Below are 23315 nucleotides of genomic sequence, written 5' to 3'. Positions count from 1 at the left end.
CCGTTGGGTATTTGGAATGAGATCGGTGGTGGCAAAGACTCATACCAATCCGTCAACTGGGCATCGAATACCTCAAACACTTCAAGCATCCGATCTATACCATGCTCTGTGGGGTGTGGAGGTGAACGTCGCTGGGCTTGCACAATGCGATTCATCAGCTGTCTCGCGGCAATCTCCGCGAGATAGAAGTACCAGGATCTTTGCTCCATCATCAGTGCCTTGTTGTCTAGATTCATCACCCCCAGTGTTGGTGGAGCGGGAAAGTTGTAGGGATAATCTATGCCGGCAAGAATCGAGCCCGGCAGAGACAGCTCAAAAGCAAGTTCTCTGTAACCGGTTTAGCTGGCTGAGAACATGACAGAGGTACGGGGACCAAGAACTCACGATTCCGACTTATAGCATGTGAAGTACAGTATCTGTTCTAGTGAGAGAGACTGAGGGTACTCGGGGGTCTCTGCCTTTCCAGGCAAGGTCAATCTGAGCACTTAAGTCAGTCTCGTGCGACTCCATACTGAAGGGATCGTAGTCTTACTTGCTGGTGAGCGAGGTGGTGTACCATGTGTTGCTCGCCATACTGAAGCATTTCCACGCTTGTAAGGGATCCATGTTGTACATGTGCCATATGCTGAATCGGTCAGCCCTGTTTATTCGATTTGTCAACCATACGGGAGGGGCCGCTTACCCTGCAAGACACAGGCACTGTACTGACTCCCATCCGGGCTGGCCCATGGAAAAGCCAAGACGTTTCTCCGCAACAGACCAGTACCGCGAGGCGAGATGACGGTTGGGCTCAACCGAGTAGCCACGTGGTGTCCCGCTCGGTGTCCTCTGTCCCGGCCGTTGGGATATAGCTCCCAGGGCGCATGTAAGCGCGACTAAGCACGTAGCAGCTGACCAGTCAGGCCCGTTCTCGGCGACTTGCTTCAACATCTGGCGAAGCATAGACACGTCGATGACGGGATTCATGGGATGAACATTAGCCAGAAACAGGTCCACGAGTCTAGAAAGCTCGTAGAACTCCATCGCCGGTGGGGATCTCGGGGAGAACACCTCCCCACGTGGAGAAGCATGGCTGAAGGGGTCTATCGCGAAAGGCACCGGTTTGGGAAATATCGGCCACTCTAACACCGAGTCGAGGCCAGCGGTTTCCGAAAGCGAAGGGTGACCCGCTTTCTTAGTTCCATCATGGCCGTTGCCGTCTTGGCCCGTGAATAGGTTGAGATTGTCCTGCCGTCCGGTGGGCGCTGTTGGGCTGTCTGGGTAGTCGCTAGAGTCACGAGACAAGTCTCGACTCAGCTGAGGAATGGCACGAAAGTTCTCCTCGTTCCGTTGGATCAGGTTGGTTAGGTTCTCTATTGCCCCAAGTAGCCGTGGCCCAACGCCTTGGCATCTGGTGACCAGCCGCGACCCATTAGTACCACACTGATATATGTCGTCTGCGCGATGCCAAATATGGCACAATGGCGCTGGACAGAGTTTGTAGGCCATGCTAGTGTAGGGTCAACTTACAACGACATGGCCGGGGCCGAGTCCTCGATATAAGTGCATGTTGCGCCGACCCTCCTACAGTAGCCGCATATAGGGCGCTCGTTATCGCACTTTGTCTTGCGTCCGCGACAAGTCTGGCAGGCTGATGACGCGCGCGACCACGTTCTCTGCTTCGGGATCCTGGGATCAGCTTGCTCGGCGTGCGCCTGATCGACGCCAGGACGAGGGACGGGGGGAGAGCCGCCGCCGGACATATGTCCCATGTCGGGGAGACCCCGACCGGCATCCATTCTCATCCTCTTCGGCGGTGGGTCCATTACGACGATAGATGGCCGGTTGGAACCTCGTCTTTCGGAAGCATCTCGTGTCGGGGAGAGGAGCGACGGAAGTTGAGGGGGATGGGGATCTCGAGTTTAATTATCATGCAGCACTGATCCCCCGACTCCCCCGCAGAACCGTTTCAGAACCGGCTGCGCAGAGGCTTCGGGGAGCTTTTTGGGTTCGAGAATCTCTGCCGTGACTCGCTAGTGTCGATGTCATAGAGTCTGACCGCACGCGAAAGTCTGCTCGGGGACCGTCCCCGGGGAACATTCCGGAAAACGTGTCTGCTCGGGGCGGCTACCCGTCGGTGAAGGTCACCTGACTCTGATGCTTCACCATCTCTCACCGAGAATCCAGAATTCGTGCGGCGTTAACAAATGACTTAAGTCCTAGCCTCCTTGGAGTTCATCCCAGCCCACCTGTCATCCGACTCCCGAGTTCCGTCAAAGAACCCGTATTCCCGGGATCGTGGGCTAGCCACTAAACCAAGCTAGCCAACGCGCCAAGTTGGGGAAGAATCCACCTCCCGTGGGGAAAATTGCAGATGGTTTGGGGGACAGCTGGGGTAGACAAGGGCGGTGGATGTAGCGGACCCTGTTCCGTTCCCCAGTCATAATCATGACTTGAGTGATTCTGCATATATCTCGCGTCTCCCTTCTCCAACCTCTGATGAGCCTCGGAGTGGTCCCTGGCTCGGCGACTTCACTGATCCAAAAGTCGATTGCAACGGAGTTCCATTACAATCCCAGTGTAGCCCGACCACATTCAAGATGGGTTTCCTCAAGTCAAAGACTACAAAGAAGACGGCCGAACAGGCCGTCGGCTCTGACCTGACAGCAGTACGTTCTTACTCGCCGTTGCGCCCATCACCCGAAACTCCACCTGATGACATGCCTCAACTCTCTGTCATGACGAACTCTAACATCAGCTCAAGGTCCTGCCCGAAAACCCTGCACCATGGTACCGCACCAAGCACTTGCTTCTGCTCAACCTGACCCTTCTGGTTCCGATGTTCTCGTCCGCCTCGGTGGGCTTCGACGGTGCCATGATGAACGGGCTGCAGACGATTGAGCAATGGCGCGGCTACTTTGGTCATCCAAGCGCACCGATCCTCGGCACGATGAACGCCGTGTACCCCATCGGCAAGATCATGGGTCTGGTTCCTGTTACATGGCTGGCAGACAAATATGGTAGAAAGACACCGATGTGGATTGGGTTTTTCCTCCTCCTTCTGGGCGCCGCCCTTCAGGGTGCCAGTGTCAGCTTGCCCATGTTCATCGTGTCTCGTTGGCTCCTCGGTGCCGCGACTGCATTCATCGCGCAGCCCGCGCCTATTCTTGTCACCGAGCTTGCCTACCCGACTCAACGAGGCAAGATCAGTGCGCTTTACAACACATTCTTCTTCTTTGGGGCGATTCTCGCCGCATGGGCCACCTGTGAGCCTCTCAACTCCTGAACCATACTCTTCGTTGATTAACCTTGCGCAGATGGAACCTTCCGCTTGCCCTCGACTTGGAGTTGGAGAATCCCATCTATCTTGCAGGGTGCTCTCCCCGCAATTCAGTGTGTATTCTTCTACTTCGTCCCCGAGTCACCGAGATGGCTGGTTGCCAATGGCAAGACCGATGTTGCCCGCGAAGTCATCACCCGCTACCACGCCGGTGGCGACTCATCCGCGCTTCTTGTCGACTATGAAATCAAGGAGATTGAGGAGAACCTCCGTATCGAGATGGAGGCATCCAAGGAGTCTTCCTACCTCGACCTTCTCAAGACTGGGCCCAACCGTCGGCGAACTCTGATTGCAGTTATCGTTGGTATTGGTGCTCAATGGGTATGTCTTTAATGTCTTACAAATCCATGCCCCGGGAACGGTAGCTAACTCGTAACAGTCTGGCAGTGGCGTCATTTCGTACTACCTTACCCTCGTGCTGAACACTGTTGGAATCACCGCTACCAAGGACCAAGCGCTCATCAACGGCCTCCTTCAGGTCTTCAACTGGATCGCTGCTGTGTTTGCGGGTGCGATGATGGTGGACCGCATTGGCCGGCGGAAGCTCTTCTTGATTTCAACCGCCGGCATGCTGGTCTGCTACGTCATCTGGACCATCCTCACCAGCGTGTTCGCAAGGACAAAGGACGAGAAAGCTGGCTACACGGTGGTGGCATTTATTTTCATCTACTACTTCTTCTACGACATCGCCTGGTCGCCGTTGCTCATGGCCTACCCCGTCGAGATCATGCCGTACACGCTTCGCGGAAGGGGCTTGACGATTTCCCTGGGATCTACCTTTATTGGTCTCATCATCGGACAGTTCCTCAACCCCATCGGTATGGCAAATCTGGGCTGGATGTATTACATTGTCTTCTGTTGCATCTTAGCAATTCTGCTGGTCTTGATCTGGTTCCTCTTCCCTGAGACCAAGGGTAGGACTTTGGAGCAGATTGCCGAGGTTTTCGACGGCAAGAACCATTCACTTGGCATCAGTGGTGCTGGAGAGGAGAAGTTGAAGGACGATTTTGTGGAGGTTGAAAACGTTGCGGATAGAAAGGTCTAGAGTTGCGGTGGCTGCACGCTCAGAGCATACCCGAGCTGCCAAAGGGCTATTCAATGCTCCTCCAGTCCTAATTGACAAAGTTCCTGTTCGCATACTAAATTCCAAGTCCTGATCAATAGTAGTGACACTTAAGTGCCTTCTGATTTCAACACAAAAAAATGCAGAAAATGCTACCATCAGGTCTGGAGCTCCAAGCCACATCACGTCCAGTTTTAAGCGAATAGGAAAGAACCAGAGAAAGATATTTAAATCAAGGCTTATCCCACCCATTGGAAACTTTGACCTTGCTTGTTTATTTGGGTAGCATACCGAATATGTCATATTTCACTGGTTCGTGTCTTTGTGGTGGCATTTTTATGTCGATTTCATCAACCCCTCTCATCGTATTCACATGTTTCTGTGACCACTGCTGCAAAGGCGCGGGAGGCACACATCAAGTGGTAAGTGCAGTAACGACTACAGCCCTAAAGTCCCAACAGAAAGCTGAAGCAATGCAGATTGCCAAATTTCCCCATGGATCGGTAGCTATTACGTCCGGTTCCGACCTCGTCTCCCACTTCACACTCAGTAACACCTCGAGCGGCTCACCCAAAGAAAAGGTGTTCTGTCGCGTCTGCGGGACCCCACTCTGGACAGCCCCCGCATCAGCCCAGGGGCAGTTTCTCCTGATCCGGACGAGTCTCCTGGATGGTGGGTATGTATCCGTAATACACAGGTTCGGATAGGCGAATTGAAGCACGGCGCTGACCAGTCTCGGAACAAGATCCAACTTGACGCCGGAGGCTGAAATATTTGTGAAGTCACGGCCCGCTTGGCAACACGCGGTGGACGGAGCTGTTCAATGGGAGGGCATGAGAAGATAAGCTAGTGTGGTTTCCGTAGTCAGTGGATAACCCCGGACATGACTCGGACAACATCCGGAAGACTAGACTAAACGAATCAGACAGCGTTCCGTTTTCCGTGCTCCGCCAAAAGCGTCTTGTGACCCACTACGTTGTTCAAGAGTCCTCCAAGTTTCTTCAAGTCGTGTCGGAACTCGGCGGCGCTCCCAGAAATTGTCCTTCTTCTCCATCCAAACATTCCTGTCCGACCCCGAACTTTGCTTATTCTCCCCGCAATCTCCTATCTTGCTTTGACGAGTGGTGTCCGAGGTCCATGATTAGACTTGGCCTCCAGCGTCTACCTGCTTCCGAGCCGCTCACCACGTCATTCCGAGAGTACTCCTCGTCTCTCGGGAGGGGCTCTGCGCGTTGAGATACCGATCCCCACGTGCGTGCGCCCGCTGTCGTTCCAAGCATGGCCAGCGACGGGATGGAGAAAACAATGGAGCCCAAGCCGAAGCGGATCAAAATCGATGTGGCATGCGAGGCATGTCGGAGGAGGAAAGTGAAGTGCGATGGGGTGCGCCCAGGTGAGTTCTCGGTGAGTGGTCTCGTCCGGCCAGTCTGATGTGCTCCGATGCTTGGCTGGTGGGGTTCGGCACGGAAGCAGAAGTCTACTGCGGCGGCTTCTAGAACGTTTCGTCTCTTCCGAAGCTTGAAGTCATCTGATTATGCTATGCGTATGCTAACGCTGCGATACAGCATGCGGAAATTGCTGGAAGAGGACGGACCTGAGAAATGGCTGTACCTACAGCTCAGAAACCCCAGAGAAGCCGCTTCCTGCTAGGGAAAGGACTTCAGATGTCAGCCCGGGCAACCCTCAGATGACGTTGCCGAACATCCTCCATACCCCAGAAGCAACCTTTGCGCAACCTCCTCTGCCTCCTGGCCCCCGGCCCAATGCCACGCCAAAGTCAACGACATCGTCCGGTCCAGACCTGACAAGGCGAGGCCGGATGGATCGCCATCCCATCACGCCGTCCGATGCAAGTCCCTCGGTCGTCGATTCGATGACAACTGTGCGGGAGGATGGCACAGTGACTGGCGAGTACTTCGGTAGCAGCAGTGCAGGCTCCTTCACCAACCAGATCAAGGCAGCGATAGATGCCAGATTGGGATCGACAACGGAGACTAGAGGCCCAAGGGGATCTATCTTTAAGTCATCACTCCCTTTGAATGGAGGAGGCCCAGGGGGACAAGCTGACTACGTGCTTCCGGCGCGTAAGCAGGCAGACCACTTGATGGACCTATACTGGTACTATGTTGATCCTCTGTATCCCTTTCTGGACCGCCAACGGTTTGACCATTCGTATCGCGCTCTCTTCGCTGGTACATCACTTGACGCCGATGAACGAGTATTCGTGAGCATACTAAACATCATATTTGCTCTCTCTACCCAACTGATCGAGTCCATGCCGCCTGAGCAAAGGGACTCATCAAGTCAGGGGTACTTCACTCGCGCCCAGGATCTACTGCAGCTCAGTCTTTGGGATACAGGGTCCGTTGAACTCATCCAGTGTTTGCTCATCATGAGCCAATACCTGCAAAGCACAAACAATCCTCATCAAACTTGGATGATTGTGGGATCTTGCGTAAGGATCGCACAGGGCCTGGGTCTTCACCTTCCAGAGACTGCGTTGGAACTTTCAAGTGAGCCCGAGAGGGACTTGGTCCGACGAATATGGCATGGTTGCATCCTCATGGATCGGTGAGTTCGGACTCACAACTGCTGTGAATTCATGCCGCTCACACCATCGTCTAGGATGATTGCCATTACACATGGTCGACCAGCAATGATCTCAGATCACCTGGCGTCGACTGTAGTTCTTCCTTCGATACCAGATGGAGACGCCCAAGGCGGAAACACCGTTGAATTGCATCGTCTCAGGTATCAGGGGTTCTTCGTGAAATCGCTAGAACTATACGAAGTCATCAATCAAGCGGTCCTTGCATTCTACACCGCTACGCCGAAATTGAAGTCACCTACAACACCCAGTCATTTGGGTCAAAACTCTCAAGAACGACATGAACTTGATCTGGGTGTTGCCTTGCAGCTGGACCAGCGCCTCACGAAGTGGGAAAAGAACACGCCATCGTTCCTGGCCATGGCCGAACCGGAGACCCAGTTAGATGAAGTCTTTCGTAGACAGGCTGTCATCCTTCGGATACGGTAAGTCTTCAGGCTTCGAAGTGAGGGCTCATCTCTAACAAAATACTAGACTTCTCCATGCTCGAATGCTGCTTCTGAGACCAATGCTCACACGCTTCTGTTTATCTCAATGCCCCGATTCAACACAAGCTCACGACGACCTCTCGTCTCGCGTCATGCAGCAGTGCGCTATGGTCTGCGTTGAGGCAGCGCAAAGCCTCATCTCAGTCATTGTCCAATTCCAACGACACGATGGCACGCTCGGTCTTCTTCCCGCCTGGTGGTATCGGGTGTTCTACATCTACACAGCCGCCACAGTTCTCATTGCAGCTAGACTACGCCCAACAGTCTTTTCTTCACTCGACATTTCCAAATCCTGGAACCAGGCCATGGCTCTTCTACACGATCACGAAAGTCTCGGACCTTCGCCCAAGAGATGTGCTGCAGCACTCCAAATTCTATCGACCAAGATGTTCCAGGAGCAACCACAACCACAGACGATTCCCAACTCCGAAGCGAACCCAGCTGTACCAGCTGTTCCCAGCGAACAGGAGACCTTCGACATGCCTTTCACATATATGGCACAAGACGCAGCATTTGACATGGATGCAATATCATTTGATGTCAATGACTTTTCCTGGCTGAACAGTATGCCAGGAAGTTTGTAAAAGATGCTATCGAGCATCTCTTTGTATATAACAACATTCATTCATCGCAGAGATACCCGTCCAATGCTTTCAACTGTCCAGACTGAAACCGACTGCTGAGGTTTTATTCGAACACCATCTTGTTCTTCACACCACCCAACTTGCTTATCCTGACCTCAACGACGTCGCCATCGTTCAGATACTTGGGCGGCTTCATACCCATAGCAACTCCCGACGGCGTTCCCGTGAGGATCACGGTCCCGGCCGTTAACGTTGTGCCCTGGCTGCAGAAGCTCACAATCTCCTCGACGCCGAAGAGCAGGTCGCCTGTGCTCTCATGTTGTCTCTCTTCGCCGTTGACAAACGTCTGAAGCAGCAGGTCGCTTGCGTTACCAACAACCGCCGGAGAGACGAGCATTGGGCTCAGCGGAGCGAACTTGTCGAAACCCTTGCTGAAGCACCACTGGGGTACACCGCCGGCCTTGGCGGGGTCTCTTTGCCATGCCCTTGCTGAAACGTCATTTGAGGTGAGGTAGCCAGCGACATATTCGAGAGCCTTCTCTTTGGGGACGTTCTTGGCGTCTTTTCCGATCATGAAGGCCTTGAATCATCATCAGCTCAAGTTTTGATAAGCAAGGGAAAGTTTCCCACCAATTCGCCTTCATAGTCCACTGTACCGTCCTGAGCGACCTTTGGAATTGGGACATCCTCATTCCACGCGGCGACAGAGGTCGCCGGCTTGATGAAGACGGAAGGGTACGGTGGCGGTGTTCGGCCGCCCTCCTTGACTGTTGACAGTTAGCCTTTTACTGTGAACATTGTGCTGTTAAGGGATGTAACCTACTGTGCTTGACATAGTTCAGACCAATACACCGAACAATCGGGACATCCTTCGGTGCCAGGAGGGGTCGCAGGGCCTTGACGTGCACGCGTTCGCCCTTGGTCAGGGTTGAGACGGGACTTGCGCCATCGAAGACCACGGCCCACAAGTCATTCTTGTCCAGCCGCTCCGTCAGTTCCGTCTCATTCTGGATCTCTGGCTCGCCAAAATGCTCGACATCGTTGTCATCCACGAAGCGGACAAGACGGTTCCAAGACATGATGGGCAGGTGTGTGGCAGAAAATAGGTGTTTGTTTCTATTTTAGCAACAACGGTGCCGTTTCGCCGCAGTTCTTGGACAATTCTCTCTTTAAAGCGCGTTTCTGAGGTGATGCTAATGTTCCCCTCAATGGTCCCTTACTGGGGCATCTGTAAGATTGGCCAATCATAGTTGGTTCCGGTGGTCGTGGTCGGGGAATTGTGCGACGCGTCGGAACTCGGAATGAAGCCAGCTGCATGCACCGGACCCGTCCCGGGTGGCGCCGTTCCGCACCTTTACTGCGGGCAAGGGGGTCAGCAATCCGGGGATAATGGGGAAACGCTCCTTGATAACCTCCGTCGATGGTCCCTCCAGCATCCAACTTCATCTGTTGAACTGCGCCTTTCCGACCAAGCCGATTAAACTTCATTTTCACCATCTGCAACGTCTAAACCATTTTCACTTCGTCACGAGCACAGTCAACCTTGAAGCACTTGCATACCGCGAACGCCATCATGGACTCCCCTCACGAGGACGACCAGTCGGCCAAGGCCATGACCGACTACCTGCAGCAGCTCCCAGCCCAACACCTCGAGCCACTATGGTCCCAGATGAACGTGATGGTGCCACCAACGCCACAGCCGGTCGCACGGCCACACATTTGGAAGTACGCCGACAACCTCCCCCTCCTGCACAAGGCCGCCGAGATGGTGGGCGAGAAGCAGGCTGAGAGGAGAGTTCTGATGCTGGTCAACCCTACCATGCGTATGTTTTGATACGATTCATTATGCCACTACTGAGACTTACACATCGTAGAATCACCTTACACCACTGACACCATCTACGGTGGTCTTCAAATCGTCAATCCTGGAGAAACCGCACCAGCCCACCGACACATTGCATTCGCCCTCAGATTCATCATTGATGGAGAGGGCTTCACTGCCGTCGAGGGAAAGAAGATGCCTCTTAGGAGAGGTGATGTCGTCGTCACGCCCGTCTGGCATTGGCACGACCACGGCAACGAGAGTGATGCCCCCGTCATCTGGCTGGACGCTCTCAACCTTCCACTATTCAGATTCACTCCTGTTCACTTCGCGGAACAGTATCACGAGAGCCGTTACCCTAGCGTGTAAGGACGTTCCCACAAGCTTTATGAATATGTACTAATATCCAATAGTTTGACTGAAGACTGCGAATGGAGGCATCCATGGGACAAGGTCGAGGTCGAGCTCAAGGCTCAAGAGGGTCCTCACGCCGTTTACCACTACACCAGCAACGGAAAGCCACTATCCCCCATTCTCGGCGCCCAGGCTGAGCGCATCGATGGCCACCACACGACGAAAGAGGTGCGCGAGCAGGCCTCGTTCCTGTACCACTGCTACGAGGGCCAGGGGCAGACCATCGTGGAGCCGCCATCAGGTCCCCGGGTCATTTTCAAGTGGTCCTCGAGGGACACGTTTGCCGTGCCTGCGTGGTCCAAGATCCAACATATCAATGACCTTTCCACAACGGCGTACCTGGTTGCTGTGAGTGATAGGCCGCTGTTGAGCAGTATTGGCTTGATCAAGCCGGAAGCTTCGGTGTAATGTGAAGGAGTGAATGCTCTGGTGAGATCGGATGGGGTCATACGAAATACATGAGTTAGTCGAGTTCATCAAGCGAATGTTCAACCTAGATTGTTCAATACACAAGGAAGTCACATCTTTCACTGATCGATTATGCTTGACAATAATATGGATTTTGCGAGAAAAGAAGAAGGACGATATACCCTCGTATTCAAGCTTAGAAGGGAAGAAAGATTCTATCCATCAAAACCAAACCAATTTCGGCATGAACACACACCGAAAAGAAGCGTACACTTAAGCTGGGGAGCTACACATCAACACCCGACTATCCGAGATTCATCTGCGTAATGTCAGACGGTTCGTTCTTTATGTCCGACGACACCAACACAAATATAGAGAGATCCTGTCCCTCTGAGCCCACTCTGAGTTTTGAGGTGCACGTTCCGTCTGATTAATTCCCATTCATCGAAGAACTCCTGTTTCAACTGATATTTGCTCTTGTAGTGCAAGAGAGCTACGTAGATACTCAAGCACGCATTCAATGTACGGGATTCCTTACTGTCAATCTAGCCGGAGCCTCTCGCTACTACAATGAAGCACGGTATCCAAAGTCACATCTAATTCTTTCAGAATCTTTCAGTCATGGAGGACTGGATATCAATGCTCCAATCCGCTTCATCCGGTAGAAAACATGTACGTCTTCGTGCGGCCAATGCTCCATCTCAAATTCCCACGTGAGATAGAGTTTCCTTCCGCACACAAGGGCCAATCACCTAAATCAATCGGAAAAGGAGGTTTGAGTATTCTTCCAATCCCGTTAACACAGATTCCTTGGTCTTACGAGCAGTTGTTTCAAGGGAACCTAGCTTACCGTCAATACCCTGCAACTCTTTGATCTTCGCGCGTACGAAGCATGGGCCATGCCCGTTGAGTACTGCTCTTCTCGCACATCTTGGGGTGAGTTTCCTGCTCTACCGCCAGTAGGGCGTGAGTTTTGTTCCCAGCCTCCTTAGCCAGCCAGTGAGCATCTGGGAGCTATTCGTTCCACAAATGTCCCCTTCGTCCGTAGTCTCCGCATCTCCATGACGTTAACCGCGATGCTACGTTCGTCACCCGGCCGCACTCGTTCGATGGCGATTTTGGACTTGTCAACGCCCTAGACCTCATGGCGGACAGGAGCGCGCAAGTCATCGCCGTGGCCATTTTGTTTCTGGTTTTGACGTGGCTCGCGGTCGGCCTGCGGATTTACTGCCGGACGTTCCTGGTTCGGTGCATTGGTAATGATGATAAGGTGATGGGAATACTCTTGGTATGTGTTGATCGCATAGCTGGCATAGGTATTGAAGCTGACAGATTCACTTGTAATAGGTGCTGTTCACGGTCTATCTAGGTTTACAGGTTTACGGCGGCACGCGTGGGATAGGTCTTCTCGATGTCGACCTAACCCCCCAGAAGAGGCTCGAATCACTCAAAGTCAGTTCCAACATTCTTCAATCAGAAACATACTGACACCTATGCCTCCCAGCTGTGGTGGATACTGGAACTGCTCAACGTCGGCTCAACCTGCCTGCTCAAAATCTCCGTCGGCTACTTCCTCCTCCGCGTCGCAATAGAACGCCCTCACATCCTGACGATATGGCTCCTGATGGCCGGCACAGTAATCTTCGGGACGACGTACCTCCTCATGGTCGCATTCCAGTGTCGACCCATCCCCACGTACTGGGAGGAAGGGCCGCGCACACCCGAAAAGTGCTGGCCGCGGCAGGTCATCCTCATCATGACCATCGCCGCGACGGTGATCAACACGAGCGCGGACTTCATCTTCGGCACGCTCCCGTGGTTCATCGTCCGGTCCATGAACCTGCCGCTGGGGACCAAGATCGTAGTCGTCGGCATACTTGGTCTTGCCGCGATGTAAGGCAGAACTTCTCCGTATCTCAGTTATCCCCCCCGCAAGTTTCAAGACTAATGTTAATGGTTGCATAGCGGGAGCACGGCTACAATCGTCCGGGCATTCTACATACCGACCTTACTCGACGGTGAAAACTTCTTGTGTACGCCAGTTCCTCCGTTACCCCGCGGCGACGCCTCAGACTAAACAAGCCTGCATGTACAGACGAGACCACAAACTTCGCAATCTGGAGCACCGTCGAGCCAGGAGTCGGCATCATCGCCGCCTCCATCGCCACCCTCCGGCCCCTCTACAAACTAGTCGCGACCAAAGTCCGCCGCACCAACTCCAGCGGCTTCCGGCGCGACCAGTGGCGCCAGCGCCACCAAGCCCGGCGCAACGAGACGAGCCGCCAGGTCCGGGCCGCGCACAACCTCGACCTCGAGGACGCCACGCCGACTGTAGACACAGCCATCACCTCGCCGCGCGGCATCTTCGAGGTCCACCCGCCGCCGCCGCCGCCGCCGCTGAGCAAGAACACCAATTCGACGCTGAAGTCGCGCACGACGACGACGACGGACGGCGGGGAGCGCGGGGGCGGCGCGCGGCATACGCTGTTGCTGATGGAGTTTCCCTCGGCGATACGTTTGAGCGATGAGTTTCGGAGGACGATGCAGCGGCCTCCGGAGGAGTGGCTTGCGATCTTGAGGGTTCGTGTTCACCGGCCCCAAAGCACCCATACTCGGGTGTTCGTGTCTCCGTTTGTTCACACAGACTGACGCAGAATTGGAAACAGGCCGAGGAGGCGTGTGACCAAAAGCAGGTCGAGGAAGAAGAGGGCGACGAGCAGGACGACAGCGACGCAGAGGAAACCGAATCCCCGCCAACCGTCCTATCGCCACCTCCGCCGCTGCGGAAGTCAAGCTAGCCGCAGCCCACAATCTGCATCTTTCGAACCCCAAGTATTACACAATGTGGGCTGAGAAGGAAGACACGGTGCCAAACATTAGGGGAATCCATCACACACGACTGTGTGAGTGGGCCCAGTGAACCATCCATCATGTATCAAACAACAGAGAGCCAATGGCGTCTTGAGCTCGAAAAAATCTGTTTTATACCCAATATAGCAGCATCCTTTACCTCCTTGACTGACGTGTAATATTTTCCTGTAAATCATCGCGTTACTCCTATACAAACAATGTCTGCAATTTGAACTTACTCGGTAGATTTACATTTCTAGCGAGGGCCACTTTCGTTGTGCTCAACCAATCCAACAGCTCTGGTGCCGCGTGTAACGCCCTAGAATGAGTAGCTATCGCCAGCGGCACATACCCGGAGTTCAAGCCGAGTTGACTGAAGTGAGGCCGGAAACAGCATGGGCGCACCCGTTGGATCGGTGGATCGGTGCTCCGGATGGGGTTCCACATCACCGGCAGTTTTTGGCAGAACATTGGGGAGAAGAGTTGAATAGGTGAATGCCCCGGCTATCATGACTCCGCGTACATCTGCAAGAAAGATCGTATGGCTTCCCCAAATAAATTCTTCTCGTTTTACCTAAGCGACAGTCGCCCTTTGCTCAAAACTCCCGCAACCGTGCCTGCCACATGGGGTATCTATGCCAGCATCTGTCAACAACCGTCTTACATCCTCCCTCGAAATATCTACCTTCGTGTATACATATCACGCAAGGTCTCTCGTCTGTAGTATCTTGCTCAGTTCCTTCAGCTTCACGGGCTTCGTCAGGAATAAATCGATCCCGCTCGCAAATGCCTCTTCCTGGGCGCTCGCCGACGCCAAGCCCGTAAGCGCAAACACCTGGCACCGGGGCATGTTCTTCCTCGTCTCGAATACGCGAATCTCTCGAGTGGCTTCGAATCCGTCCATAACGGGCATAGAAATGTCCATAAAGATGCACTTGTATCGGCCTTCGCCCTTCCTGAAAGCTTCGACGGCCTGTTTTCCATCCATTGCCGTCGTGTATTTGTGACCAAGCTTCTTCATGTACTCGGACAGGATCTTCAAATTGATCACATTGTCATCTACGAGAAGGAACAAGTATGGATCGCCATCGCTGTCGTTGGGTGACTGGCTGGGTTCTGGGTTGGCGGGCGTCGGCGTCGATAACCTCGGACCTGGACGTTCTGGCAACGTCATGGTCCTAACCTCATCAGTTTCTACTTGGTTGATTGTGTCTGTCGAATGTGTTGCTTCTCCATTTGCAGTCCCAAAGTACTCCGCCTTGTCGGGGGCAGCCTCCGTGCTCATGGCAGATGTTGATCGAGCGTCCAGCGACTCTAGCGTGGAGGGACCATCAACATGTCCTAAGTCGGCACTGGCCAGTGATAAAGCAGTGGGGGTTCTTATGACAGAGGCTTGAAGTTTGGTCCATCGCCTAAAGCTCAGCAGCAAAATTCGAGCAAGCTTCCTCGGCCCAATGCTGTGATGTTGTTAGCCTGAAACCGGTACGTTGGGCACACAAAAACCTACGGCTGAGATATGAATTCGAACACGACCAGCCGGCCTGTGAACCGAGGAGAGGTCGCCAATTGTCTCGCAATCAATGCATTGCGGCATACAATAACGACGGGAGTTGATACACCACGGTGTCTCCGTTCGTAGAGAAGACGGTCAAGATTTCGCTCCGTGGCCAGAACAAGATCGGGAAGCAGCCTGTCCAAAGAAGACTCGTCGATGACGTCCATCTGTAGCCACTCACGACATAATCCTTCGAGCAAAGTGTGCTCACTTGGCACGTTTGCCGAAAGATCGTCCTCAACCTTGGTGCTGACTTCGGTTGGAAACCCAAGAAGGCGCACTCGGAGTCCCTTCAACTCACTTACCTGGGCGCGGAAATCGTCAAAGTTTACCGTTTTCGGGATGCTCGTCTTGGGCGATGGCGGTGACGCCTGCTGCAGCGGTAACTTGACAGTAACTTTGGTGCCTCGATTGACCTTACTCTGTACCTGGATCGACCCTCCCAGGCGAGTAACCACCTCTTTCACGAGACTCAAGCCGACACCTGTGCCTGCCGAAAGGGTGTCTTCTTGGTGGAAAGGAGCATACAGATGATACCGTAAGTAATCTTCAGACATGCCTTTCCCAGAGTCAACGACCACAATGTGAATTTCTCGTGCCCCTGGTATCGAAGACTCCACTTGGAGAACGTTAACATTGATAAAGCCCCGAGTGGTGTATTTGAGTGCATTCCCGAGGATATTGAGGATGATCTGTACCAGTCAGTCATTCAATTTTTAGTGGAACACAGAGGGGGAAACGGCTTACCCTCCTAAGTGCACCGGGCTGGGTGTTGAAGCGCCAGGAGGCAGCTGGATTCACATCGTACGTCACTGAGACTTCCCCGAGCAGGATCTGAGAATCGCCACCCTTGTTGCTCTCCGATGACATGTTCTCCAGCGCTTGCATGCTGTCAAGTCTATGCAGAACGTCGATATCAGCATGCTCTGACGGTCGATTCCCAGTCAGTCGGGAAACGGCGAATCGCTGGAAGCTGAAGCCAGCGCACACACTCTCGATGACCTCCTCCGCGAGCACGTCGATGTTGACGTTGCGGCTTAGGGACATCATACCAGCCTCAATGGTATGGGTCTTATCAGCCGTGCGAAGCCCCCGATCCTCCATACCGGCAGTGCTATTCCGCCGCCCAGCGGTCGGTCTCAGAAAGTTCCCGAGCTTGCTGTAGTCAAGGAGATGATCCATGGTGTCCAACAGGGTCTTTCCGCACGTCTCCACAGAGTGCAGTACGTCTCCTTGAAAGGCATTCAGAGGCGTGTCTTGCATCAACTCGGCACCAAGGAGAATACCATGTAAAGGCGAACGAAGCTCGTGCGACAGGGAGCTGAGCAAGTCCGACTTCGCCTTATCCACCATTCGAGCATTGTGCTTTGCGACTTCTGACATGATGACAGTTCCAAATGCTCGCAAGTAACTGAGCTCGCCCTCGATAGTAAGAACGCGGTTGGCGGTCTTCGTGTACACGAAACCGCCCGAATACCACCGTTGCTTCTGGGCGTCCCAGAGAGGGACGAGGGCGACGCTACGAGCGCCAGAGAAGAGGGTCATCAGCATTTTCCCCTCATTTTGACGCGAAAGCAGCTTCTTATTCCGTTTGCGGGCTCGATCAGACAGTTGCGCCGTGGATAGCTCCTCCTCGGCCACTGGTGAAATCGGTGTCGCTGCGTCCTCCTCCGAGAAGTCGGATGACTGCAGAGACCCATTCTCGTCGAAAGCAAAGACTCGGCCAGCAGGATAACGACGTAGCAGCTTTGCCAGGAAACGCTCTGAAAATTGGCGCTGATCCCTAGAGGTTATCTGCCGATCGATGCTAGACGTCAAAGAGTTGGAGTGGCCGAGGATACGACAAGGAACATCCACGACGTTGGTAAGACCGGCCTGTCTTGAAGGGTGTCTACTGTTGCGCTCATCACTACTCGAAGAAGAGCTGAAGCTTCCGGAAGATGTTGGTTTGGTGGCCATCCCGGCAAATGAGCCAATTGCAGCGTCCAGGAATAGCGCACCTTCGACCTCGATGCTCTCACGAATAATGTTTGCCGCCTTGGAGAAGATGTAAGAGACGCCTTCCTCGTGGCTGTTTTGGCTCGTCTTCTCCGTCATTGACATTGTATTATCGACCGAAACATCCGAAGATGATGACGGGTGACGATTGGCTCGGTGCTGTGACAGGGAGGGAGACTTCTGGGGGCTTGGAGTCGGGGGTGTGATGGAGTCAGGTGTAGATCCGTCATCGTGGGCGTTGCTTTCCTCTTCCTTTCTCTGGAGCCGCTGCTGATGCAGGTTTAGGGCACCTTCGACAGATTCATCGTATGGGTGAGATTGAAGCCCTAGCTTCGACATGGTAGATTTGCCTTCGACGAAGCTTCCGATGCCACGAAGCATCCTGACTGCCCTATGATGCCTCTGGACGGTACGCTTGTAATCCAGGTGGTCCGTCACCATTCTTGACAAACCCCTCAGAAGCTGAGTCGAGTTGGCGCCCAGCTCCTGTCGTGGCTCGTCCGACCATACAGAGAAGACGCCAATGCTGACACCTCTGCGCGACTTAATGGGCACTCCGGCATAGAAGCGAGGGTGCGGCCACTCCCTGTAATGAGCCTTTTCTGATGACCTGGGGTCGTTGGCGAGATCGGATATGACGGACACGGGCAGGGCGTCGTCGGCAGATGCCTTACGTTCTGCGGCGCGGGGTGCGACGAGTACTGATTCGCATACGCCGTGGGCGCGAGGGAGAGCGGTCCCGCAAAGCCATAGCTTCTCTCCAGCATCCGAGTCGGGCGTCGCATTTGGGGCCAAAAGTAGATTGGGAGTGGCTTCGGCGACAACATATTGGCACTTGCTATCGAAGAGGGAAATCAAGGCGCGAGAGGCTCCCATGCGCAATGCGCCCAGCTGGGCGAAAGCAGTAAGGGAGGCATCAGAAGAAGCTCGTAGCTCTGACGGAGGGATGAGATTGGCAGGGTCGTTCTTGCGCGTAGCGGCAATGAGGGTGGTATCGTATCTGCGGCAACATCAGTATAGCGCTCACAAAGCAAAGCATGAGGTTGTTGTTGAGTGCTGACCTGAAGGTTTCGCGCTCGCGGGCAGACTCGATTGAGGCTTTGGAGGATTTGCCACCGACCATGGTTGGAGACGGTGATTGGACCCTCCCTCTTGGAGCCTCAAGTCAGCAAGGGCGTGGGACCGATGCAGGATGATAAAATGGTCGAGACAGTGGCAGATTGTTTGACGCGCGGGATGCAGACGACGGGCGGCAGCGTGTTGTCGGTCAGCGTGAGGTATGGGATGTGGTGGCGTGGTCTGGATCGCGGGGTGTGCTTCAGGCGAGGTCGAGAACGAGGAGTCGGAGGGGAGGGGGAGGGGAGGCTTCGCAGCAAACAATCGCGATGGCGGGTCGGAAAATTGGAGATTCGGATGGCAAATTGAAAAATGGCATGGGAGCCGGTCTTGGGTGTGCCGTGCCGTCGCTGGTACGGTGGCCGATGGTTGATGGGCGATGGACAATCCGATATGGCCAGGTCTAGACCGTCTGCTGGGAATGCCGGGTGGTACCCTGTCGCGACCTTCAGCTGGCCTTTCCTTTGGGGTGATTGCCTTCCAAAAAGCCCGCGACAGGCTGGGGAATTGCGATGGAAATGTTGGAGAGACGGGGTGAGTTTGGGCGTGCTGAGAGACTCGGAAAACCTTTGAGCAGGGCGGGATACAGGACGACACAAGGCCACACACACAGGACGGCGGGGGCGAAAAAGGTTGGTTTGGCAGCTTTCGCATTAATTATCGGACGGTTTTTTGGTTTTTTTGGCGACAAGTCAGAAAGACAGTGGGCCATTTCCGATCTTTCACCCTCGACGATGACGATCGAGATTAAGCAAAATGCATCCAATTGCTGCCCGCACCGATTGCTGAAGCTGGAAGTGGAGCAGGTGAGCAGCAGCTTCCCATTCCTGCTGCTTGGAAGAGAGCAGGCAGGGCAGGCACGCAGGTAAAGCAGCTGCACCCAGTACGTACCTGACCCACTCTGACACCGTGCGGATGCAAGTGGCAAATTCTGTCAAGCCATCTGGAAGTTGCGATTTTGGGGGCAGATTTCCATCACTCAGGCCCTGAGAATTCGATTTCGCCTGGCGGAAACAGCGCTCCCGCACAGTGCATTCTCAACGTGCCAGCTTTTTGCTTAGGAAATCCCTGCCAGAGGAAGGCGGTCTGTCTGTTGCTTCCTGCCGCTTGCGTCATAATTTGGTCAGAAACCCGTCATCCCGAAACCGTCCACCTGCCCAAATCAGACCCTTTGTCATCCGACGACGCGCCGCAAAGGGAATCTATCGTGACGCGATGCGGCTCGGCTCCATCCACCACGCTTGTGCGAAGGTTGCAGACAACGACCTCGCGATAGGCTTCAGATCCAGGTGCCGTTGCGACCGACTCGCCAGTGGTGGAATGCACTCCGCAGACCGCCACCAACCAGCGAGATCCCGGTCCCTCCTCTGATGGACCTGGGTCGGGGTTCGGGCCTGGGTCTTCCATCGACCGTTCCAGACCGCTGCTCGATGCAAAATGTCGCTCAAATGTAACCTCAGATTTGCTCTGCCCTTGGGGTTCATCTGGCACGTGGTTTGCTCCCCATGTTGGAACAACCACCGTCTAATTCAGTTACAGCCAGCTCAAATACACAACCTACTGCTACGAAAAGGCTGTCATGGGCATCTGCAGATCTGTTATCCGAATTGAGGACGGGGTTTACCGTGGCGACAACGATAGGGACAATTGAAAGGACGGCGACGACGACGACGAAGACAACAACAACAACAACAGCAACGACACCGCGGATAGAAATGATCGGTGCTCCAACGACAATCACGTGCACCCGAATACATGCGAAGCAATTGACATCCCTATGCTTGCTAAGCATACTCGAAATTTTGGCCGCTGGTTTCAAGGTTTTCTTTTCTTCGAGGCGGAGGCAGGCAGAAGCGTTTGATAAAGGTGGCAAGTGACGAAGCGGCTGTTGCACCTCATCATCGGGCCTTCCGACGGCAGTGGCTATGCCAAAGTTTCGGCGCGAGACCGCCGTCGACCTGCTGCTCAGGGCACCTCGACACGTCAACAACGCGGGAGCCGTTTGGGCGGGGTCGGCGTCCGGGGGCGGGAGATCGCCGGACACTGACACTCGAAAGATCGGGTCCGAAAGACCATGTTGTTGCCCGAAAACAAATGCCAAGGTGGCGCTTGTCAAAGTGCGCCCATGATCTGGCAGCGTGATCAAACTCACTTTTGTGAAAATGGCGCAACTTCACGCGACGCAGTGGAGAAATCTGTGTGATCGGCAGGAGCACAGATGCCAGATCGTCGGAAGTTTTCTGCTGGAGGTTTCGAACTGGCACCGATCCTCCAAGATGCTTGGCTGCCAATCCACGGCAAGACATTCACTGCCCTTTGCCAGAGAAAGGAGACATTGTCGATCGCGTCAACAAACGGCGTCGGCGTTGGTCTTGGTTATCTTGACAACGGGAGGCAATTCGCAACGTGCATGCGGATACCCAGAGGTGACCGCGTACCCGAGAGACTACTCGAAATCAATGACGACGGCGCGGAACATGCCGTTCGAAGAGCTCGAGGCGAACGCGGCTCGAAGACCTCGACGCGTCACTATCTCAGACCAAAAATAGTCGTCCGATCAAACTTCGACTGGTCATGTTCGACGTGAGAGGCAAACGGCAATACCCTCAAAAGCTCAGCCACAGCGATGATGTCAATTTACCTCCATTAGCATTCGGTCCCGAGTATCTCAAAGTAAGCCGAGCCTTTCGGCGGATGAATCTTACTCGAATGCCAGCGTCTTCAGATGATGTATCGCGGCTTCTTCCGCCGTCGCACGGCTTTTTCGCCTCCGGGATGAACGGACGAATCCGGCTGATGCAGCGGACGGGACGGGATCCACCCCGGCCGTTGGGCGGAGCTCTCTCGGCATGCCTCATGTTGGTCCGTTCTCTGGGCGGCTCCTCTTGGCGGGACGGCGCCGGTGCTGCTTCGACGCGTCGATCAGAAGACCGTCTCCAAATCTTGTCTGGGACCCTTTGCCAATCTCTTCGCCACGCATCTTGTGCGATTGGTGAGCCTCTAACGCGCGGCCATGGCTGGTTCTGTCGATCAGGGACTGACTCAAACTGCGGTGAATCACAGTCAACATAGTGTTTGAACTGGAGGGGAGAAAGAAGGTGGGAAGATACGGCACAACTAAACACGAGCTGAGAATCGTCCTAGGTATCGTCAGCTTTCTTCCGCGAGACCCTTATTTCTCGCCAATCCTCCCGCGGTGCTTCATCCCTTTCGACTGCATTAGACGGCGCTCAGATCGCGGCTGCATGGATCGCAAGCTGTGAAGAGATAAGGAAGCACGTCGGAGCTGGCATCGCCTTGCAGTCTGATCTGCATATTCGGACGCAGCCGTTCACAGCTGTGATGATCTTCACCACGACCATATCATCTCGGCGGGACTGCATCGTCTGGTTCCGCGGTCCGAAAAGACGCATGAGTCGCGATGTGCTCGGGATCCTTCGTGGCCCCTACTCATCCCACACCAAACAGCGAGCCAGCGAATAGACATTTCGAGACAGCGACTGGTTGATGGACCGGCTGCTTGCACGCTTGTTTTTCCGTGTGTCACAGTCGCACTTGACGACGATCAGTTGCTGTTGGACCAACAGTCCTTGAGGGGTTTTCTGGACTGCCTTTCCCCTCATTGTCTGACTCCGAGCCTTAATACAACTCAAACAAGTTGAGACGGAGGCTTATGTATGAGCACAGATGGGCCAGTCGCTGAGCGCGAGCCCAAGTGGCCATGAGGCAGGGGCCCGTGCCACGGCTTGGCCCTTTGCTGCCTTCTGGACCGTTTTCACCCCGCGGCCGGTCGGCTGACAAGCGTGACATCTCCAGGCGCTGTGTGGTTTCCGCGGGGACTCTGTTGTGCTGTGCATGTGCAATGTTGTGCTCGCGCACTTTTTTCTTCTCTCCTCTCATCTGCCCAAGAGGCGTTGATGATGAGACGTGGTGGCGCGCTGCTGTCTCACCCAACGATCCTGGCAGCTCGTGGGTATCAAGGCAGCCAACAATTCCGACTCGCAAAGGTCTAGGCCTTCGCTGACTGGCTTGTCGCTTTGCTGCATCTATTGCATCCTTCCAATCCCCACTCCAGTGCGACGCTGTGCTGAGGGATTGAGGAAGTGAGGGGGAAGACATGCAGTGGTAGGGGAGGGGGCGTTTTCTGGCGGCCCAGACAGTCGGTAGCGAACCTTGTGTTGGTGGCACACCGCCGATCTCCCGGTGTCGACTGTTACTGAAGGCTGCGGGTGGAGGGGCTGGCAGTCAGGAGCATTGAGGGACTACCGAGGGCCGGAAATGAATGGCGTCAACCAAGTGTCCCAATCTGTCCCCATCAAGGCACCAGCACCGTCGGCTATGGGATACTATTGACGGGCCCGAGAGCTCGGTTGCAGAACAGCTGGGAATGCAACAGAAGAAAACCAATTCGCTTTTGAGTCACTGGTGTTGCCACGACAAACATCTCAACTCTGGCTGTTGGGAATGCGCGCGGGCGATGGGGGCCCAGCAGAAAGGACGAAGAGCTCAGCTCCAGCCTGCCGCGCGATGAGTCTCGACCGCCCGTTATCGCCAATCAAACGGTCCGCCACCCATTCGTCTGCTGTACACTGCGGCAAGCCGCGCTTCGAGTCTGGCGAGGTGAGCACTTGGATACCCAATGGTCCAGCCAGGGTGCGCCACTGGAGGAGCCAAGTCATTCAGCTTGGCTTGATGGCTGGCGTCTAGCCATGGTCTCTGCACATTCCCTTGGTCGAGCTACTCTGATACCAGACTAGACCTGGTAGCTCCAACCTTACGGCGTGCGACCATGTTCAATCAAGTGCGAACCGAAGGGAAAGAAAAAAATAAATCACGAACAGTTGGGCATTAAACTCCCAGTTACGAGTCTGCATGAACTCATCAAACTGCGGGTGGAAAGTGTTTTGTGAGTCTTTCCTCCCTTCACTGCCCCCCTGGGATGTGCAGGCTAGGTTGCTTGGCTAGGCTATGCCGCGCCCCCCTTTTTCTTGTTCATCAAGTGACCTTGTCCAGTGCCGCTCCCATTGGGAGCTCTTGGCCGAGTTCACCCCGCAGACCTGGTGCTGACGGAGGAGGGATGATGCTGGACG

At 54.4% G+C, this 23315-nt stretch overlaps 8 protein-coding genes across 8 annotated transcripts; 5 read left to right on the top strand and 3 right to left on the bottom strand.

Annotated features, from left to right (window-relative positions):
* Positions 1-94: 94 nt before the first annotated feature.
* On the bottom strand, positions 95-1805 carry OAF3 (Oleate activated transcription factor 3; the record flags this gene model as incomplete). The annotated part of the gene is made up of 6 exons (XM_066151795.1): positions 95-131; positions 193-327; positions 385-477; positions 533-625; positions 683-1267; positions 1510-1805. The coding sequence occupies 6 exons, from the start codon at positions 1803-1805 to the stop codon at positions 95-97; spliced, it is 1239 nt and encodes a 412-aa protein (XP_066008754.1).
* Positions 1806-2579: 774 nt separating this feature from the next.
* CGGC5_v007080 (Lactose permease) lies at positions 2580-4364 on the top strand (the record flags this gene model as incomplete). Its single annotated transcript, XM_032024353.2, has 4 exons — positions 2580-2648; positions 2744-3245; positions 3297-3640; positions 3699-4364. The coding sequence occupies 4 exons, from the start codon at positions 2580-2582 to the stop codon at positions 4362-4364; spliced, it is 1581 nt and encodes a 526-aa protein (XP_031878954.1).
* Positions 4365-4678: 314 nt separating this feature from the next.
* Positions 4679-5227, top strand: CGGC5_v007079 (uncharacterized protein; the record flags this gene model as incomplete). Its single annotated transcript, XM_066151794.1, has 4 exons — positions 4679-4694; positions 4782-4804; positions 4862-5058; positions 5128-5227. 4 exons carry the CDS (start codon positions 4679-4681, stop codon positions 5225-5227), a joined length of 336 nt encoding a protein of 111 aa, XP_066008589.1.
* A 460-nt stretch (positions 5228-5687) lies between these two features.
* Positions 5688-8062, top strand: sor3-1 (Sorbicillinoid biosynthetic cluster transcription factor sor3; the record flags this gene model as incomplete). The annotated part of the gene is made up of 4 exons (XM_032024352.1): positions 5688-5775; positions 5948-6953; positions 7008-7415; positions 7465-8062. 4 exons carry the CDS (start codon positions 5688-5690, stop codon positions 8060-8062), a joined length of 2100 nt encoding a protein of 699 aa, XP_031878953.1.
* Positions 8063-8165: 103 nt separating this feature from the next.
* Positions 8166-9141, bottom strand: fahd2-7 (Fumarylacetoacetate hydrolase domain-containing protein 2; the record flags this gene model as incomplete). Its single annotated transcript, XM_032024351.1, has 3 exons — positions 8166-8642; positions 8693-8829; positions 8886-9141. The coding sequence occupies 3 exons, from the start codon at positions 9139-9141 to the stop codon at positions 8166-8168; spliced, it is 870 nt and encodes a 289-aa protein (XP_031878952.1).
* A 494-nt stretch (positions 9142-9635) lies between these two features.
* sdgD (Gentisate 1,2-dioxygenase) lies at positions 9636-10706 on the top strand (the record flags this gene model as incomplete). The annotated part of the gene is made up of 3 exons (XM_032024350.1): positions 9636-9885; positions 9937-10249; positions 10298-10706. 3 exons carry the CDS (start codon positions 9636-9638, stop codon positions 10704-10706), a joined length of 972 nt encoding a protein of 323 aa, XP_031878951.1.
* Positions 10707-11850: 1144 nt separating this feature from the next.
* Positions 11851-13504, top strand: CGGC5_v007075 (uncharacterized protein; the record flags this gene model as incomplete). Its single annotated transcript, XM_066151793.1, has 6 exons — positions 11851-11994; positions 12054-12158; positions 12211-12599; positions 12672-12739; positions 12802-13286; positions 13373-13504. The coding sequence occupies 6 exons, from the start codon at positions 11851-11853 to the stop codon at positions 13502-13504; spliced, it is 1323 nt and encodes a 440-aa protein (XP_066008590.1).
* Positions 13505-14256: 752 nt separating this feature from the next.
* mak1-0 (Peroxide stress-activated histidine kinase mak1) lies at positions 14257-18232 on the bottom strand (the record flags this gene model as incomplete). The annotated part of the gene is made up of 4 exons (XM_032024348.1): positions 14257-15013; positions 15064-15803; positions 15859-18109; positions 18171-18232. The coding sequence occupies 4 exons, from the start codon at positions 18230-18232 to the stop codon at positions 14257-14259; spliced, it is 3810 nt and encodes a 1269-aa protein (XP_031878897.1).
* Between the last annotated feature and the right edge of the window lie 5083 nt (positions 18233-23315).

Source organism: Colletotrichum fructicola (assembly GCF_000319635.2).
Source record: "Colletotrichum fructicola Nara gc5 chromosome Unknown KSG_Nara_v1_contig04, whole genome shotgun sequence".
Classification (NCBI taxonomy): Eukaryota; Fungi; Ascomycota; class Sordariomycetes; order Glomerellales; family Glomerellaceae; genus Colletotrichum; species Colletotrichum fructicola.
The sequence above is the reverse complement of the archived record's forward strand: the minus strand, read 5'-3'. Positions and strand labels throughout refer to the sequence as shown.